The following is an 18,125-nucleotide window of genomic DNA, read 5'->3' as shown; positions in this document are numbered from 1 at the left end:
ACCTCATCCCAAAGATCAACTGGAGGGACAACCCTCGAGTCGAAAAACTACCTGCTTCCTTCAGCCGCACCAGGACAGGATACTGAATGAAAAGCTTCTTGATAGTGACGAGTAATGATGTCCACTCATCCCGTCTCTCATTCTGAGCCACGACCCTGATTGCAAAACAGTTAAGAGTTTTGAAAAAAAAAACTCTCTACTATCCAGTCTGTAAATCAGATAAGAAGTTAAAGGAATAGTTCACTCTAAAACAAAATTCAGTCATTATCAACTCACCCTCATGCTGATGAGAAGTCCGGTGTAGTTTTTTATTCCTCAAAGTGCAGCTGGCTACCACGGGGGTACCCTCCTGCAGCAAAAATCCATATAACGAGCATATCTAGCTATATCTGCCTGGAGGCACGCTCCGCGTTCACGTGAGTCTCCCTCACAGCGTTTGTACTACGGAAGCCGCACCAGACAAGATGAACGAGACTCGCGATAGATACACACCGGTATTTACATCCTGCTTTGAGCGGCCGAGCGACACACATACACAAGAGGGATCTGCCTGCACTAGTGATTTGAAACTTTGAAACTCACAGCAGGATGTAAATACCGGTGTGTATCTATCACGAGTCTCGTTCATCTTGTCCGGCGCGGCTTCCATAGTGCAATCGCTGTGAGGGAGACTTGCGTGAACGCGGAGCGTGCCTCCAGGCAGATGTAGCATAGTGACTGTTTAGGCTAGAAAAATGTACTAAATGACGTCATTTCGAGTAAACTCTGGATGTCACCACTTCAGGACACTTGGATTGCAGCGGACGAGCAGTATGGAGGAATATTACAAAGTTTTTCTGTAGTTTTATGGACCTTTTCATCTCGGGCACAATTGACGCTCGTTATATGGATTTTTGCTGCAGGAGGGTACCCCGCGGGTCTCCAGCTGCACTTTGAGGAATAAGAAACTACACCGGACTTCTCATCAGCACGAGGGTGAGTCAATAATGACTGAATTTTGTTTTAAAGTGAACTATTCCTTTAAGTAGATAATAAAGTATTTATGAACAATTACTACAATTACCTGTAGAAGTCTTCATAGAAACGTCCCTCATGATCCTGTCTGATGGACCCTCTCAGAATCTCTGGAAATTCATCTGAGGGAAATGATAACTGTATTAGTGACAAAGGTATTCATATGCATCATAGCTCACTGTGATAATGAAGGAAAGACTCACCAATAGTTTTGGCATTGTAGAATGTACGTGAGAAAAGTACAACTGTCACCTCATGACTGCAGTTCTTCTCCTGTTTCAACAGCCAACATTTAAACACTGTGTTTGTTCACAACAGTTACAACACAAGCAGAACAAGAGAACACACAAACCTTCCACTTGGTGAAAAGGTCGGACAAGAAACCATTCACAGCCTTCTCAAAGTAGAGATCCCCTGAGAGCAAAACAAATGAGACAAATGAGACATTCTTCTCCAGAGACATGTTGAGGTGAGACGCTTCATGTTGTTAGAAAACAAAACAAAACTGCCTTATAAAGTTTAAGTTACAAATCAGAGAAGTTCGACAAACCATAGATGTCAAAGTCCCACATCTCACAGCTCATCTGGATAAAGATGTACACCATTGCAGAAGTGGATCTGAACACCACCTGTGTCACAAGATCGCAGACATTTAGGCGAAAGGAATAACTCGAACTAAGTAACAATATGCAAAAAAACATGTGCTGCAATTATTCTGACAAATATGGAGTGCTGCAAGGATGGCATATTTTTGTAGTTTACCCTGAAGTTAGCATCGCTCTGGTTCCCTCTGTGGGATTATTGAATTGAATTTTGGATTATTACAGATCCTTCCAGGTTCTGTTCATCCAGATAATCTTCACAGATGAACTCCACTTTGTGACGTTTGAAGCGTAAATTAAATGTGTAGCAGTAAAAAGTCAATGTTAGGCTACAAACAGACGACATCACGGTCACGACTTAAACGTCACCACCACTAAGCGTCTTACTACACAATAACTATACAGGTTTCTATAAACTGATCAATGTGCAAGTTGTAAAGTCAGAGTTAGAATAGTTTGTAACTAAAGTGGGCCTGTAAGGACGGACTAGTGAGTAGATGAGTCTCCGTGTTCGCTGTGCTGACGTTTAATGTCCCAACCTCTTAAAAAGACCTAATAGAACTCTATCAGTGTCAGGATGCAGGGTTACTTGTAGTTCCTAGAGTCTCCAAAAGTAGAATGTGAGGCAGAGCCTTCTGCCATCAAACTCCTCTCTTGTGGAACCATCTTCCAGTGTTGATTCAGGAGGCAGACATCTTCTCTATGTTTAAGAGTAGACCTAAAACTTTCCTTTTTGATAAAGCTTATAGTTAGGGCCTGTACAGGCTCTTAGCTATGCTGACGTAGGCTTAGACTGCTGCGGGATTTCCCATGTTGCACTGAGGTCATCTCTCTTCCTCTCTCAATAATACATGTTCCCCGGAGTCTCCATGCTATCTCATCTTGCAGATTCCCGTGGATGGTGGTTGGCTCTGCTGCTGTGGCCCTGCTCAACATCTACAGATACTATTATTATTATCATAAGTAGTATCATCATTAATACATATTATTTTTACTGTCATCATGTGATAACAGCAGACCTTATTTCAGGCACCACACCTAAAACCCATTCAAAAATCACATAGACTTCAAGTTGGGGGAACCAGAAGTGCAAAAATGAGAAGTTATTTCCGGGTTTTCTGGAACTCTGTTGTGATTGTGATAAGAGTCACAACGTTTTTGTGGGAATGGTAATTTTTGCATTTTATTTTGACTAAATAAAAAGATGTGATTTTTGGGGTCTGTACCAAACAAGCATGTTCCCTTACACCTGGACATAATGATCTGTGGACCAGGGCAATGCTTCTTTTACATTTTATCCTCATCAGTAAATTGCAGCCCCTGTCTTTTGGATATTGCACCTGGCCATATTGCAATTTTAATAATATTCTGAATAATTGCACAGCTCTAACTCTAACATAAATAAATGCTGTAATGAGCGTGTATCCATGTTTTCAGTGCATAGTAGTGCTACACAATATGGTTAATTAAAAATCATATTGCCATTATTTTGAAATATATTGCGATGTAATTCATGATGACAATCAAAATTTTCATTTCCTCTTAGAAAATCTTTGAAACCCTGATGATCAACACTACTTCTAATGAAGTACGACAAACAGCATTATAATTAACGCTGTTTTTCACACATTTGACCTTCATCAAATACTGACAGCCTCTTGTGATTTGGATATTGCACTTATTGTCATGTCTGATTTCGACTAGTTTGACTAATTGTGCAGCTCTAGCACATTCCAGCATCTGCTTTCAAAACTGCTCTTACCCTGGTGTCTTCACTAATGTACCCACAGGTCACTTTCTCTCCCTTCACCCAGAGTTCACTGGCCTGGGCTCTGATGAATGAAACAAACATGGTAAGCATGCATGTAGTGACAGAAAAACTCTCAGTCGTTGAAGTCATCATACCACTGCACACAAAGAAAACAAGGTCAGGAACAGCTGAGAAAAAAATCTGCCACATCTATAATAAAAATGTCCACTTTGTTTTTTAACATGAGGAAAGTTCCAACATCAAAACTGACTTCTTGTCTTTTTCTTGACACAAAGGGAAATATACTGAATATATATATAAGACTTTATATGGTCTTAGATGTTGGATATGGTTATATAGTGATATGTCATAAGTGTTGTCTTTACCCAGTTTTAAAGGCTCATTACAGTAAATTGATGTCATTTACCAGACTGTTCTACTTGAACTTTTACTTCATCAGAAATCTCACTGTGGTAATATTTTGTGAAAGTACCAATTTTCATCCCTACTTTAAAGGAGTAACATACTGTGTGTACATGTATCACAAGAAAGACTAAAAATACAACACTTTTATTTGGGACACATAACCCAGCCCTAAAGTGTATACTGGCTGCTTCCGGTGCTTAATCACAGAAAAAGTTTGCAGTATGGTCCAATATGATAGTATGGTACGGAACCGCTCCAATTCAAAAGTGTCATAACTTTTGCTGTGAATTGGTACTATATAAATAAAACTGACTTGACTTATTCCACATTCCAGAAGTCAAATTAAATGCATTCATGCAAATAAGTGTAGAGTGAAATGTTTGCTTAGTACCTGATTCCAGCAAACTCCACTTTCTGCGTCACATAAGCACATGTGCTCACCTGGAATAAAGATGGGAACAGTAAAGTTTCCTTAAATCCTTGTGTAAATGTTCTGTTAAACATTACACCCACACACATAAACGTCCCAATGCCCCACCAGACTCTTCTTTAATCTCCACATGTCTCCTCTGCCGATGTACTGGTCTTTGAATGTCAGCTCCACCAGGTCCAATGTTACATCCTGCGAGGCAAAAAAAACAACAACCATGAGAGATTCTATTCATCTGGCAAATGAGTCAGAGTCAGAACGGCCCAGAGTCAGAAGCAGAGTCAGTGAACATACCTTTGGGTCAACAATGTTAACGATGACGTCCTGGTAGGCACGTAGTTTGAAGGCTTGTGCTACAGTCTGGTCCACACTGATCGTCTCTAGACAAGAATAAGTTATCCATTATGAGTGGTGGTCAGGGAAGACATTTACACTGAATGCATATTTGTTTATTGATGCTGTATTCTGTAAGAGGTGGGCAAAATAACAGAAAGACCCTTGAATTTAACGCAAAGGAAGGAAAGATGTGTTGCAGGGCTGCTGTATAGGACTGCATTAAAGGAACAGTTCCCCAAACACTAAAATCCAGTCCTCATCTCCTCCCCCATGCTGATAGAAAGTCCATTTACCTTTCTGAAGGTCCTCTTTTAGGCTTTTCACTTGCAACAGCAGAGGACTGAGAATTTCAAGAGACAACGCCCGATTATAGACTCAGTAGAGGAATAATGTGCAAATAGAAAGCAGTGAAACTGTGTAAAAATACACAACGCTATGATCTTCACATTATGCAAGCTCACCTGTATTCATCTGTGGGGTGTGCAATCTCAATTATATCCCTTATACTGACTTGAGGAAAAACTTTTGGGTTGACAACCACCTCATCATCTGTTCAAAGGAAAAGTTAATTCTAAAAACAGTCTGACAGAAATTGCATATTCGATAAGAGAAACATAAATTCCATTTTCTTGCTTACCACTTCCCCCAAAACCTTTCTTGTGCAGCACGAGCTTGTATGACTTATTAGTCTTCATGATGAGCAGCTGGGAAGAAAAGCTAAGGAATAAAATCAACAGTTAAGTTTGTAGCTTCTCAAAGTTAGAAGCAAACTAACACACAGGCCTCGGTACGAGTTTGTTCTCTTGCACTGCCATTCTTAAAATGAATCCCACATAGAGCATTATAACTGTCATATACTGGATTCATTTACATTGATTTTCTTTTAGTCTTCTACACAGCGGTGTGGAGGTGACGTTAGAGCTGGCAAACTAATCTGAAAGTTGAGTTTTGACTGAAATAAAGTTGTTGACACTGACGCACTGAAATTCCCTGTTAGCCCATGATGACCTGCCAGACAGGCATTTCCTCTACAGTAACGGTCCCGTTAGTAATGAACGTTTCTTTATCTCACAGACCTACATCAACTCCAAGACGTGTATATGTATAATGATTGTTGATGTACTCAATAAAACAGTATGGTAGATCGTTTAAATCAAGTGAACACCACTAGAAAAAAGAAATAAGAGCTGTACCTGAGCAGTGGCCACAGTTCAACGTCCTGGCAGCATGAAACTGCCCTGATGACATATGCTAACCTAGCATGTGGCTAATGTTAAACAACTTTACAGCGAGTGCACTAACGCTACGTCAACTACGACTAACCCAAACATTACAAAAACTACTTGCATTGAAAGTGTATTTATAGAGTTTAAATGAGATAGAATCAGCTTTCACAGGGTGGATACAGACGCTAGTCTGCTCGCTAACTAGCTCACACTGGTCGTACTTCCTCCAAAACATGGCAATGTGTGATGTGATTGGTTCGCAGCCGTTCAGAGACCATCAGTGAAGCAAGAGGACTCACTCTGCTAATCACTCACTCGATCTTCGTTTCTGTCCTGGCAGCTGAAAACACGTTATTTTCTGTGGACTATAAGCCAGTATGCCTGCTGATGTCACGCAAATTTATATTTCATTCATCTTTGTTTAGATATCTGAATCAAGTAAAAGCAAAGCGTTTCAGTAAATTAGAAACTGTTCAGCATTAAGGAACATTTTAGATATTTTTTTCGTCTTGAGTAGCCAAACCTCATAATCTTGAACATTACCATGACAGAAAAGCCCAGACAGCTGATAAACCTCTTTATTAAATAATAACGGTCTCTGACAACAATACTGGTCTCATAAAAGCACAGCTGTTATTATCAGCTAGCTCCACTGATAATGCAAGATACTTTAACAAAGTACATTAAAATGTTGTGATCATTGTATATTTGTTAAAAGCAATTTACACTATTATTTATTGAAAGTAAACATTAATGTTTAGTTTCTTTGCTCTCACATTGCAGTATATAAACTTTCATTAAACTTTTATATGTATACAACCTACAATAATGGGTAAGACATATTCCAACAATACTGTTTGAAGTAGTGATGTCATGGTAATGAAATTTCAAACTTCTATACCTGGCAAAAAATATAGATATTTGATGCCATGTTTGATACCAGGGGGAAAATCTGAAACAACTTTAAGGGCATAAAATGTTTTATTCTTATTAAAAGATTAATATAGCAAGGCTTGTGTACTGTGTGATAAGCACAACAGCATTTAAGGAAATTAAGTGTGTGTGTATGTGTGTGTGTGTGTGTGTGTGTGTGTGTGTGTGTGTGTGTGTGTGTGTGTGTGTGTGTTTGTGTGTGTGTGTGTTGACTTGCTGTCGTTCAGAAGGGAGATCGAGACATCACTGCAGGTATCAGTATCAATACTGTGGAAAATGAGTGTTGAAACAGTTTCAATGGTTCAGTATCGAATGTTCAGTATTTTGACAACACTAGTATGAAGAAATAAACACTAAGACAGGAGTGAAGAAAATCTAAAGCCTCCTCACTAGGGTCCCACCAGGGGCAATCTCTGTCTCAAGTGAGTCTGGTCCACATGTTCACCTCTGAAATGATGGTAATAAAAAAGTTTGTATTTTGCAGATATTTCAGAACTGATTAACACTCCATGAGAAGTAGACTGAACTGATTGTAATGAGACTCACTAATCAGATTTCTTATTGTCATATTATTGTATGTTATCTTGGGTTTCCCATGGTCTTAATGGTTTCCTCCAGAAATAAATATCTTCTGGGCAAAACATTGTCAACATTACATTTTTTTGACTTTTTAGCCCATAAAAATTGTGTCAGCAAAAACAATTATTGGTGGCTTCAATAACAATTAGCTTTCAGGAACGCATACCGGTCGAACCTTTTGCAAACGTCAGATTACATGGCAGTTTTGAAGACTTGAGAGACCTAATGGAGCATGTCCTAAGGCACATTTCAGTCCAGTGGAACATGGTCAGTCGCATTAATTTCTGCAGGTTAAGCTCGGCATAGAGCCTGTCTGGTTCCACCCTCCTTAGCAGTTCACTTTGAGAGTTCCTCTTTGCATCAGCAGCAGCCTCTCTTCATGTCCTGGGGTGTGGCCTCTTCCAGGATGACACGATCTGGTTCTATTAAGACAAATATTTTTTTATATATTTGTATACCCTCATGGCTCCCATTATCAACATCTCTGCTTGTTAGGAGTTAAGTCAGTCCTTACTGATAATATCTCTATGTCCGATGCCAACAGGGACCACATTCTCCATGTCCTTCAGGATGCATTTCTCGAAGGCCAAAGCTGCCACCCTGAAGAAAAACCCCTGCACGTTCTCCCCTGAAAATAAGAGCCGTTTCTTACAGTAGCTTTCTGTATTGGCCAGAATCATTGTATTCATGTCGTCTTAATGTAACATACAGCATTAGAAAGTGTGATCTCTTGACTTTACCTGTTTTAGCTGAAACAGCCCAAAACTCTGCGTGTATTTCTGTTGCTATCCTGATGGCATCTTTTTCAGTCCTCTGTCTTTCTTCTAAGGGCTTAAGAACAACATAGTTGGGTACTAGAAGAAAACTGTCAAATCCACAAAATGTTCATATACAGTAGGGCCCAAAAGTGTGAGACCACATAGAAAATCTCTAATATTGTCACATAAACCTGGAAATAATCAGAAAGTTTTAGGATTCAGAAAGTAAATGAATGTCAGAGGTCAAATTGTTATTCTAACCAAAGAGGGTCTGTCACAGCTAGACTAAAGATTAGTAAGGGGGCTGTGCGTGTAAATCTAATATGCTGTACAGAAACTGGATCAGATGTATCCAAAGCACAATCAGGCAGAGCCAAAGTGAGCACACCATGAGAAGATCAATACATCAAGCTTAGCTCACTTAGAGATAGAAAAGAAACTTCATCACAGATACAGAATTGACTAAATAAACACCTGAACAGTCCAATCAGCAGTCGTCCTGTCAGAAGAAGCTGTCTTAAGTGTCTCAGAGGACGAGCAGCAGTTTCTAAACCACTTCTCAGGAGGAAACGAGGACAAACACTTGAGGTGGGCTAAGAAATACCAGAATTTCACAGTGGATGACGAAAAAAGTCTGTTTACTGATGAATCCCAGTGATAGATTAGTGTCAGTAACAGAGGGGTCTATGTAAGGAGACCAACAGGAGAGAGAATGATACCACAGTGTTTCAAAGCCACACTGAAACATGGTGCTGGAAGATGTTTTCAGACTCCTGCACAGAACTGACTCCACCCTGACGGAGGAGAAGCACCACTCCATTCTTCAGAGACATGCTCCACCCTCTGGTTTGATCTTTGTGGAGAAGGATTCATACTGCGGCAGGATAATGAGCCCAAACACCTCAAAGCTTTGACACAACTACTGAAGACCACAGAAGACCAAGGAGTCCTGACTGTCCTCCACAGTCACCTGACCTCAACTCCATTCAACACTCATGGGGACCACTTGAAGACTGAGAAAGCCCAGCACTCTGTGACATCACAAGAGGCTTCGTGAGCACTGTCAGATCATGCTGGGATAACATGAGTCAGCAGGTTTTACACTAACTTGTGGAGTCCATGCAGCTCAGTGCATGCTGTCATTAAAGCAAAAAGGGACAAAGAAAATACTGACACTACAGTCTTGATCAACTGGCACCCATTAAATCCAAAATTGTGTCATTCAAACACTCAGCTCCCTGGTACACTCCTGAACTCCACAAAATTAAATCCTGTAAGCGCCAGCTTGAAAGACTCAAAACACAGTTTAACAGTACATCTCCAGGCCCACACAGGCAACTCACTAAGTTGTCAACACAGCCACCTCGTCCAGTTGTCACTGGAGGTTGGCTCCTCCAACCCCAAGGCTCTATTATCCACAATAAACAAGCTCCTCAAACCCAGTGACAACACCTCCAAATTAGGGCCGGGACTCGATTAAAAAAATTAATCTAATAAATTTGAGGCTTTGTAATTAATTAATCGAAATTAATCGCATTTTTAATCGCATATAAATATTTGACCTGAGAACAGTGAGAAGCAATTTTTTTCATATGGGTTTTAGTATACCATTGAATAATGACTGAATACATGAGCTTAAGCAACAAAACATTGTTTATTTTTTTTTCAAGGTGTCACTTAACCAAGACCAACAGACTAGGGATGCAAATTATCAATTAGTTCATTAATCGATCGATTAACGATTACCTGATAAGATGCGATTTTCCTGAGAACCTAAATTTAAGGGGAAAATTTAAGCTGAACATTCCTTATACAGGACTCTACACTAGTTTGTTAGTTTATTTTTAGAGCACAGCACAATGAAAAATGTTTAAGTAACACGTTATTTGGTAAATGGTCTTTCCTGCCACTACACTATGATGATTACTGTATTTAACTACTTAAATCACAGTAGCATAAACTGATTTGTTGAACTCAGCCTGATGTAAGTAAGGGATAATGTAATGTAACTATACATTATCCCGCTTATTACACAGCCTTACGAGTGAAATAAATAATAAATAATCACCCACAATGATTCAGCAGCGACAAGGATTGCTCGGTAAAGTTTTAACTTTCACTTTCACTTTCAAGGCCGGCCTGAGAGAGGAGCTGGACAGCGTGCTGTGGTTGGTGTAACACGTTTAAAGTCCAGCTGTCTTGCTTATGTTGCTATATGTTGCCAGGGCGGATCCGAGCGCCGTCCCTAGCTGCTCTCATGTGTCTTGAATACTTTCTTCTCACGTTTTGAAAGGTCTGACTTTATTCATGACGTCACCAGGTCGAGGAACTCCCTGACACCCCAAAATAATATTGAAATATCCCAAGAGCAGGTTATGGCTTTATTCAAGAAAACAAAAAAGAGGAAAGCTCCGGGTCCTGAGAGTCTCTGTGGTCACACACTGCACCACTGTGCTGAGCAACTCAGTGGTGTTTTTACTCATCTTTTTCAAATGTGTGTTGACAGCTGTAAGCTCCCTACTATTTGGAAATCTTCCATTATTATTCCCATTCCTAAGGCTAAAAACCCTAGGGAGCTACAAGATTTTAGACCCGTGGCACTAACTTCTCTAGTCGTGAAAAACCTTGAGAAAATCTTGAAGGAAGAGGTTCTCACTCTGGTCGAGGGCAAACTTGATCCACTCCAGTTTGCCTATCAAAGCCACAAAGGAGTGGATGATGCCAAACTTTTTATTCTTGATAATATTTACAAACACCTGGAGAAACCCAAATCCCACATCAGAGTCTTATTTGCTGATTTTTCCTCAGCTTTTAATAAAATGCAACCTCACATTTTAACTGAGAGGTTAGCCTCTTATTTTAATTTGCCTGATCAGCTTCTTATGTTGTTTTTAAACTTCTTAACGGACAGGACACAGCAGGTTTTAGTCAATGGTGTCTTGTCTAAAACCCTGGTCTCGAACACAGGTTCTCCTCAAGGGTGTGTTCTTTCTCCATTGCTTTTTATTTTATACACTGACAGCTGTAGGTCTCTTAAAGAGGACAGTTACTTTGTTAAATTTTCAGACGACACAGCTTTGCTCTCACTCCTTCAGGGCACAGAGTCAGACCATGGACGGGCACTCCCAGACTTTGTGAAGTGGTGTGACAATAGCTTTCTGGACTTAAACGTCTCTAAAACGAAGGAACTTGTCATAGATTTTAGGAAAAACAAGGCAAACACCACAGTAGGTAGGATTCATGATGAGGATGTTGAGATTGTGAACTCTTATAAATACCTCGGCACCGTGTTTGACTCCCAGCTGAAGTTTAACTTCAATACTGAGTCAGTAGTCAGACGGTCCCAACAGAGAATCCACTTGTTGCGGAGGATCAGCTCCTTTGGCGTCTCAAAACCCATTCTGTGTTCTGTGTATCTGTCCTACATTGAGAGCCTCCTTACATTTTCCTTCATCTGCTGGTTTAATAGCCTGGCAGTGAAAGACAGGAACTGTCTAAATAAAATTGTAAATGTCTGCTCTAAAATCATAGGTACACAAATGACAAATCTAAACTCTCTTTGGGAGAGACGTGCCCGTAAAAAGGCAAAAGGCATTATTAATCAGGAACACGCCCTTCACAAAGAATTTGTGCTGATGCCATCAGGACGGCGATATAAGCAGCCTCTTGGGAAGACCTGTCGGTATTCCAGGTCATTTGTGCCTTCATCCATTCGGCTGCTAAATGCAGAGAACTGAGCCAGAAATGTGTGCAATGAAATAGTGTTCTGTTTTATTTATTATAATATGTCCATGTATGTATGATTTATGTTGTATGAATGTTTTTCATGACGGTGACATCCACTGTAGAAACTGAATTGCCCTTTGGGGATAAATAAAGTATTCTTCTTCTTCTTCTTCTTCTTCCAGTCACAGACATGATCTGACGACTTTCAAGGCCGGCCTGAGAGAGGAGCTGGACAGCGGTGCTGTCTTGCTTATGTTGCTATTGCCAGGGCGCCAGTGTCGGCGGCTTTTTAACTCGTTAAATAATTGTGCTCCAGTATAATCGGTACGCCTGAAACTCATCCAGTGAGAAAGTTTCCGCAGTGCAAAAACAAGTGCGATTAAAATGCGTTAATTTTTTTAACGCGTTAATTTTTGTGTAATTAATTAATCTTAATTAACGCGTTAAAGTCCGGGCCCTACTCCAAATACTTCACAGTCAACACCCCCCACATGTCCTTTCCCCCTTCTCCACTCAGCCCCTGTCTCAGTTCTCCCTGTGTGCTCTGGACCCCATCCCATCCACTCTTGTCAGGGACCATCTCCCAGCCAATTCCTCACTCATCACAAAAATCATCAACTTCTCCTTCAGCTCCGGCTCAGTCCCCCAAACACTCAAACTGGCTGCTGCCACCCCCATCCTGAAAAAAACCCAGACTCAATGCAGACATCATGAGCAATTTCAGACCCATTTCCAATCTCCCCTTTGTGTCGTCGCCTCCCAACTCAAAGCCCACCTCACCTCAAATGACCTGTATAAACCATTTCAATCTGGCTCTCGCTCACAGCAAAGCACAGACACAGCCCTCCTCAAAGTCACCAACAACCTCCTCCTCTCTTCAGACTCTGGTCACCTCAGCATCTTCATCCTCCTCGACCTCATTGCAGCTTTCGACACCATCAAGCACACCATTCTTCTCTCCCGCCTTGAATCCTCTCTCAATATCACTGGTACTGCCCTCTCGTGGCTCAGGTCATATCTCACAAACAGACAACAGTTCATCAACATCAACAACTGCACCTCCTCCACCACTCTTCTCTGTCCCAAGGCGTCCCCAGGGTTAAGTGCTTGGCTCTCTCCTCTTCATCCTCTACATGCTCCCCCTCGGTAACATCATATGCCATCATGCTCTCCTTCTCTACTGCCGAAACTTTGATCCATGCCTTCATCACATCCAGAATCGACTACTAAACCACCTTTCTCTATGCCCCCCCTCAGGAACTCTCCCTCAAATCCATACGAGACTGCACCAATCTGCTCACCTTTTCAGAACTGCTTTTAATGTTTGCTGAATGTTGTATGATGTATGTTTTCAGATTTGCTTGTTTTGTGTTGCTTTTATGATAATTGTCTCTAGTGTATTGTTTTTATGTTCACATGTTGTCAAGTGTCTTTGAGTCTCATGAAAAGCACTATACAAATAAAATGTATAATTATTATTATTATATTCTGACATTCATTGAAATTTTTCAAAGATTCAACTTCCTCAGACCGTTAAACTGATATTATCATCTGTAATGAAAGAAACAGTATTACATCTGAAACAAATGCAGAAAAGGGTATCTTGACATGGTCTTAGACTTTTGGACCCTACTGTGCACACATAATATATAATATACTCACCAGCAGGTCACTCTTTGTGCCAACCAAGAAGATGAAACAGGAGTCAGGCTCATTTTCTCTCATGGCCTCCTCCAACCATTGGCTATGAAAAGGAAAGAAACTTCTTACATAATCCATCTATCTATTAGACAGTGCAACACACTCTTGTAGTTTATTTTGGATTTTTACTGTATACATGTTTTCTTTTGACATATAATTTTAGGTGAGTTGCTTATTCAATTCAAGTCACAAATACTGCAATGACAATAGTTGTAGACAGAGTTAGAACTATTGTGTCACACAGATGTCATAAGATTGCGATATTTACTGTTAATTATTTGATGTTCAAATATACAATGGTTCTCAAAGTATGTAAGTCCAATATTCACTACTCTACACTCCCAAGAAATATTTCTGGCTCTTTAGCTGCTAAATGCTCCACTATGTTCACCAGCAAATCACAAATTTTGTCTTTCTGCTGTTTAGTGAGGAGTAGATAGTTTACAGTGGGTTAATCTGAGCTTTTTTGCTGAAAACAGCTGCCTGCTGAGGCTGGTGAGAGCAGTGAGAGTTAACCAGAACAGTAAAGTTGCACATCAGAAAACCACAACAATGTGTGAAAGTTAGAAATGCTATAAATCTCTGTCAAGCTGACAGGAACTTCTGATTCTGGTGATAATTATCTGCTGATTCATCAATATGAGCATCCACTTTCACTTACTGTACAAGTCATCCTGTGATCCAATCGTTGATATTAAAATATTGATAATGACTGTGGTACAATGTTGTAAGACACTAATGCTGTCCATCTGTTGTGGATTGTATCTATCTATTGTTGTTAGACCTACCGTGTATGATCAAGGGACTTAATGTCTGCCATGTCAAAGACAGTGACAATGACTGGAAAAGATGAACAACAAGTTTCAGCATTATTAGTTTACACAAGATAAAATGTAAAATGGTCTCACCTAGCATCAGACATACAACCGACCATCAAGTTATTTGTTATAACGTCTTACCTTGAGCACCTCTATAGTATGCAGAAGCAATGCACTTGAATTTTTCCTGCCCAGCAGTATCCCAGCTATAAAGAACAGTAAACATGGTGAGCAAAAACACAAGGTACTCTAAAGTTACATGGATGCATTAAAATTCATTCAAAATTAAACTACTCACATCTGGAGGGAGAAAGGTACTCCGGATATTTCAAACCTCTCAATCTCAAAGTCCACACCTATGGTGGCCTTGTAGTCTCTTTCAAATACATCTTTACAAAACCTGAAAACAGCAGAAAACAAATCAAGCTTTTTTTCTTTTTGTTCATGTCCAAACTCAGACTCACAACAGCAGTCCCACATCTATTTATAATTCTGTTTCTTTTGTTACCATCTGCAAATGCACTGTGATTTCAGCTACTGAGTTTGTGCGTAGTAGTAGTAAACGGGTGTTGCAGCTAGCGTGATCCCATTGCAAGATGTTATCTACTCTTTATTAAATCCCATAGCTTCACATAGGTCATTCCATAAGAGAACAGTGACATACGACATTTTGTACAATTTCTACATCCTTTTTTACGTACAGTTTGATTATGATTTTATGTTGTGTTATAGTAAAATACAGTATGTGTGCCATGCCCTTTATCAGGTTTTCAACCTTGGGTCAAGACCCTCAAAATAAAATCACAAGATAAATTTGATTGTTTGTGAGATAATTGGAATTAGTCAGATTTTTCTATTCTTCACGCTTTGCTGGTAAATAACAGCATAGTATCTCACATCTTTAAGTGCTTAAAAATAATTAAAATAAAACAGTCTGAGAGGAAAAATGTTTTCTTCAATTGAACTGGCCACAAGCCATAGACATATGTAACCTTTGATGAAGAGTCACTGGTGACATGGGTTTACTGTAAGACATCATAAGCCAAATGGGTTGGAAAGTAATAACCTATAAGAACTTGTCCACTTTCTTGCATGTGCAACCATATATACAAACAATACAACTGATCTGGTTTTAATATATTGATCTGAGTTATATAGGTATAGGGTAGGATGCCAGAGAGGGGGAAGAATGAGCATCCCAATTGGACAGACCTATTGGCAATGACCCTAGCAAATGGTAAATCAACTACAAGCGCAGTCTGTATCTGCGGCTAGGTGTGTAAAAACCTGAGAGGTCTGAAGATTCACCTGACAAAAGTGGCCTGATTGAGGAGTGGACAAGAGAAGAGCGCACAGAAGAAGTGGCTCGTACTACAAGTTTTGTAGTGCCGATCATGGAACCTGGTCTTGAAAAAACATAAAGTTTATAAGTCTAAAATTTACTCAACTAAATTACTCAACAACCTTACTGTTCTTAAGTAAGTAAGGTACTTGATTATTTCCTTTTCCTGCTAGTTTATTCTTCCTTTCCACTACATTTATCTGATAAATTTAGTTACTAGTTACTTTGCAGCTTCAGACTATTCAATTGTGTAGTTCTTTCCTCCATGAGGAGAGAACTACAAAATAAAACAGAAAATAATTCAACCAAAAACTCAAACTATGACAAAAATTGACTGCGTGTTTATGTAAAAATAACTGAATACATATGTTGGATGTTTGCGTAGCATGAAGGAGTTTACAACCCTGTGTTGTATAATTACAAGTACATCGCCTTGTACCTTCTTGATTAAGTACCTATTAATAAGGCAGGTCTTCCCCACATTTAGGTCTCCAACAACCACCACTTTTGACATTTTCTGTCTGTCCCACCTTTAAAGAAAAGAAATCAGGTTTTTTACATCATAAATGTTTTGATGTGATGTTCAAGCAAAGCTAAGGATGATGCATCTAACCAACAGAGGGAGACTCACGGCTGCTGCCTGGCAGCTCTGTCTTTACAGGCTGCTTTGGCCTCAATGTCCCAGTCTTTCTTCAGCTGCAGAGAGGTCCCAGGTGTGTAGCACTAAAAACAACGAAAGATTTATTCTGAACAAAGCAAGTGAATACCGATTGTAACAAGAACAAGTCAACAGCCATGCTAGAGGCTCTGTGAGGCTCAGCTTTGAGCTGAATTCTATTCAGCACACAAAGTCATTGAATGAAAATCAAGTAGCTAAAACAGAATTTACGATTATACATTTCACTTTTCACTTTAATTTTTTATTCAAAACTGTCTGAGACATTGAAACTTCACAACACTATTTAACATATGCCAGGACTGCACTGATACTGGCATGTACATGGGGCAGAATCACAAGCAGGATTCACATACAAACAAGTACTGACAACTACTACTGAGGACCTGTGAGACGACCCCATTAGAAGCCATATCATACATTACTGTCCAAATGAAGTGCCTTAGTATAATATCTGGAGAGGATTCTGAGGCAGAGGGACATGCTGATTGCAACAGCCCATAACTGCTCAGAGTGCTGTGATCCGACACTGATGTAACTCACTGAGAACATTTGGTAGAAGTCACACGTGTCTAATAAGTTTAACATCCTCGAGACTGGCGCTCCTGCCATTTTTTACCAGGGCAATCTCAAAATAAAGGGGTGTTTGCTGAACCTGGGATAAACTGGAGCAAAACAGAACCAGGGTGTACCTTTGGAAACTCCCAGATGACCCTGTCTCTGCTGACGGGTGGCGATAACGGCATCATCTCACTCCTGTGACCCTGCATGACAACCTGTGAGGGAATGTGTACTAGAGTTAGCTTTTTCTAATCCAGTGTGATACCAAGCACTCCTTTCACGTTTATGTGCCTTTGTACAAAAGGCTTAATGTTCTCTGAACCAAACATAGCACTCAACGTAGAGATTCTCATTTAGCGTCACCATCTACCGGTACATGCAGTGTATCCTAGTAAACAAAGATGGCTGCTAGTGTTCCGTAGTGACAACATCATGTAACCCTATATTGTGCGAGTGTTGAAGTCTGGTCGGGACATTTAAAACACGTCTCTCAGGCTATCATGGGTTTAATTCAGACGAAGCTAGCGCTGCACCTTGAAGTTAGCCAGTGAATGGCAGGAAGTATGACGACCTCGCCTCCAAAATAAACGTAGACTGACAAACGTCAAATCAAAATTGTGAGAACAGATTTACACCCTTTCAGTCGGCCAGTATTCTACTTTATGTATTATTGATTTTCTGTTTCTATTTCCTCCCCAAAAAGCTACATTATGCTATCTTAAATTGAAAGCAAGAATGGTTTAGTCTGAAAATCTTGACCGGATGTGTTGTCACGTTTGTTCAACGGACAGGTAGTTACCAAAGACACTACCTATTATCTCACACGTGCCAGCTTTTTCCTGCTCCAGATGTGACACAGTGGCACCGCGGGTCGAACCGGAACGCTGTGAATAGCTCGCACTCACCACAGATGAAATGACGACAATACCTCCTCACCTGCTCTGTCTGTGTCGCGCGCTGCTCTTACCCGGACGCTGTGTGATGAAGAGCTCGTTTCCATGACAACCACACCCTTGGCTGTGTCACGTGACAAGTTGGCTCATGTAGCACGTGGAGAACCCGTTAAAGGGTCCCATAAACTCCCTGTCAAACAGAGAATATGGCCTACATTTATTTCCACAGTTGATGGTTTGATGTTATTTTGCTTGCAAAAGCAACCTCTTCACTACTATGCAATAATTACATGATAACACAAATGTTCAAAGGTTCATTTAATTGTCATTTTACAGTGCAGGGTCGTACAATGT

The 18,125-nt window shown here is 40.2% G+C and overlaps 2 protein-coding genes across 7 annotated transcripts in view; both read right to left on the bottom strand.

Moving 5' to 3' along the window:
* Nucleotides 1-6,265, bottom strand: part of depdc5 (DEP domain containing 5, GATOR1 subcomplex subunit) — a 34,787-nt gene extending 28,522 nt beyond the window's left edge. For both annotated transcript variants that reach the window (XM_084368072.1, XM_084368073.1), the window contains exons 1-13: nucleotides 5,752-6,265; nucleotides 5,196-5,275; nucleotides 5,020-5,107; nucleotides 4,852-4,898; nucleotides 4,517-4,602; nucleotides 4,331-4,414; nucleotides 4,184-4,233; nucleotides 3,379-3,448; nucleotides 1,565-1,643; nucleotides 1,367-1,428; nucleotides 1,218-1,287; nucleotides 1,064-1,136; nucleotides 52-155 (exon numbers count right to left, since the gene is read on the bottom strand). In XM_084368072.1, the coding sequence (XP_084224198.1) occupies nucleotides 52-155; nucleotides 1,064-1,136; nucleotides 1,218-1,287; nucleotides 1,367-1,428; nucleotides 1,565-1,643; nucleotides 3,379-3,448; nucleotides 4,184-4,233; nucleotides 4,331-4,414; nucleotides 4,517-4,602; nucleotides 4,852-4,898; nucleotides 5,020-5,107; nucleotides 5,196-5,253 (871 nt within the window). In that variant the 5' untranslated portion in view covers nucleotides 5,254-5,275; nucleotides 5,752-6,265. The remainder of the gene's footprint in view (nucleotides 1-51; nucleotides 156-1,063; nucleotides 1,137-1,217; nucleotides 1,288-1,366; nucleotides 1,429-1,564; nucleotides 1,644-3,378; nucleotides 3,449-4,183; nucleotides 4,234-4,330; nucleotides 4,415-4,516; nucleotides 4,603-4,851; nucleotides 4,899-5,019; nucleotides 5,108-5,195; nucleotides 5,276-5,751) is intronic.
* A 79-nt stretch (nucleotides 6,266-6,344) lies between these two features.
* rab36 (RAB36, member RAS oncogene family) lies at nucleotides 6,345-17,890 on the bottom strand. 5 transcript variants are annotated; one of them, XM_084368075.1, is made up of 11 exons: nucleotides 17,815-17,890; nucleotides 17,010-17,093; nucleotides 16,273-16,364; nucleotides 16,097-16,171; nucleotides 14,598-14,699; nucleotides 14,441-14,505; nucleotides 14,270-14,321; nucleotides 13,443-13,524; nucleotides 8,037-8,127; nucleotides 7,811-7,924; nucleotides 6,345-7,718 (listed from the first exon to the last, which is right to left on the bottom strand). In XM_084368075.1, the coding sequence occupies exons 2-11, from the start codon at nucleotides 17,085-17,087 to the stop codon at nucleotides 7,657-7,659; spliced, it is 813 nt and encodes a 270-aa protein (XP_084224201.1). In that variant the 5' UTR covers nucleotides 17,088-17,093; nucleotides 17,815-17,890; the 3' UTR covers nucleotides 6,345-7,656. The 5 variants fall into 5 exon arrangements, with proteins under 5 accessions (XP_084224201.1, XP_084224203.1, XP_084224202.1 ...); XM_084368077.1 differs by having other exon boundaries at nucleotides 17,784-17,838; XM_084368076.1 differs by lacking the exon at nucleotides 17,815-17,890 and adding an exon at nucleotides 17,690-17,775.
* Nucleotides 17,891-18,125: the final 235 nt, after the last annotated feature.

The sequence above is a fragment of the Pagrus pagrus genome (assembly GCF_965226575.1).
Source record: "Pagrus pagrus genome assembly, chromosome: 12".
Taxonomy (NCBI): Eukaryota; Metazoa; Chordata; class Actinopteri; order Spariformes; family Sparidae; genus Pagrus; species Pagrus pagrus.
Note: the sequence above shows the minus strand (reverse complement) of the source record. Positions and strands in the feature narration are given on the sequence as shown.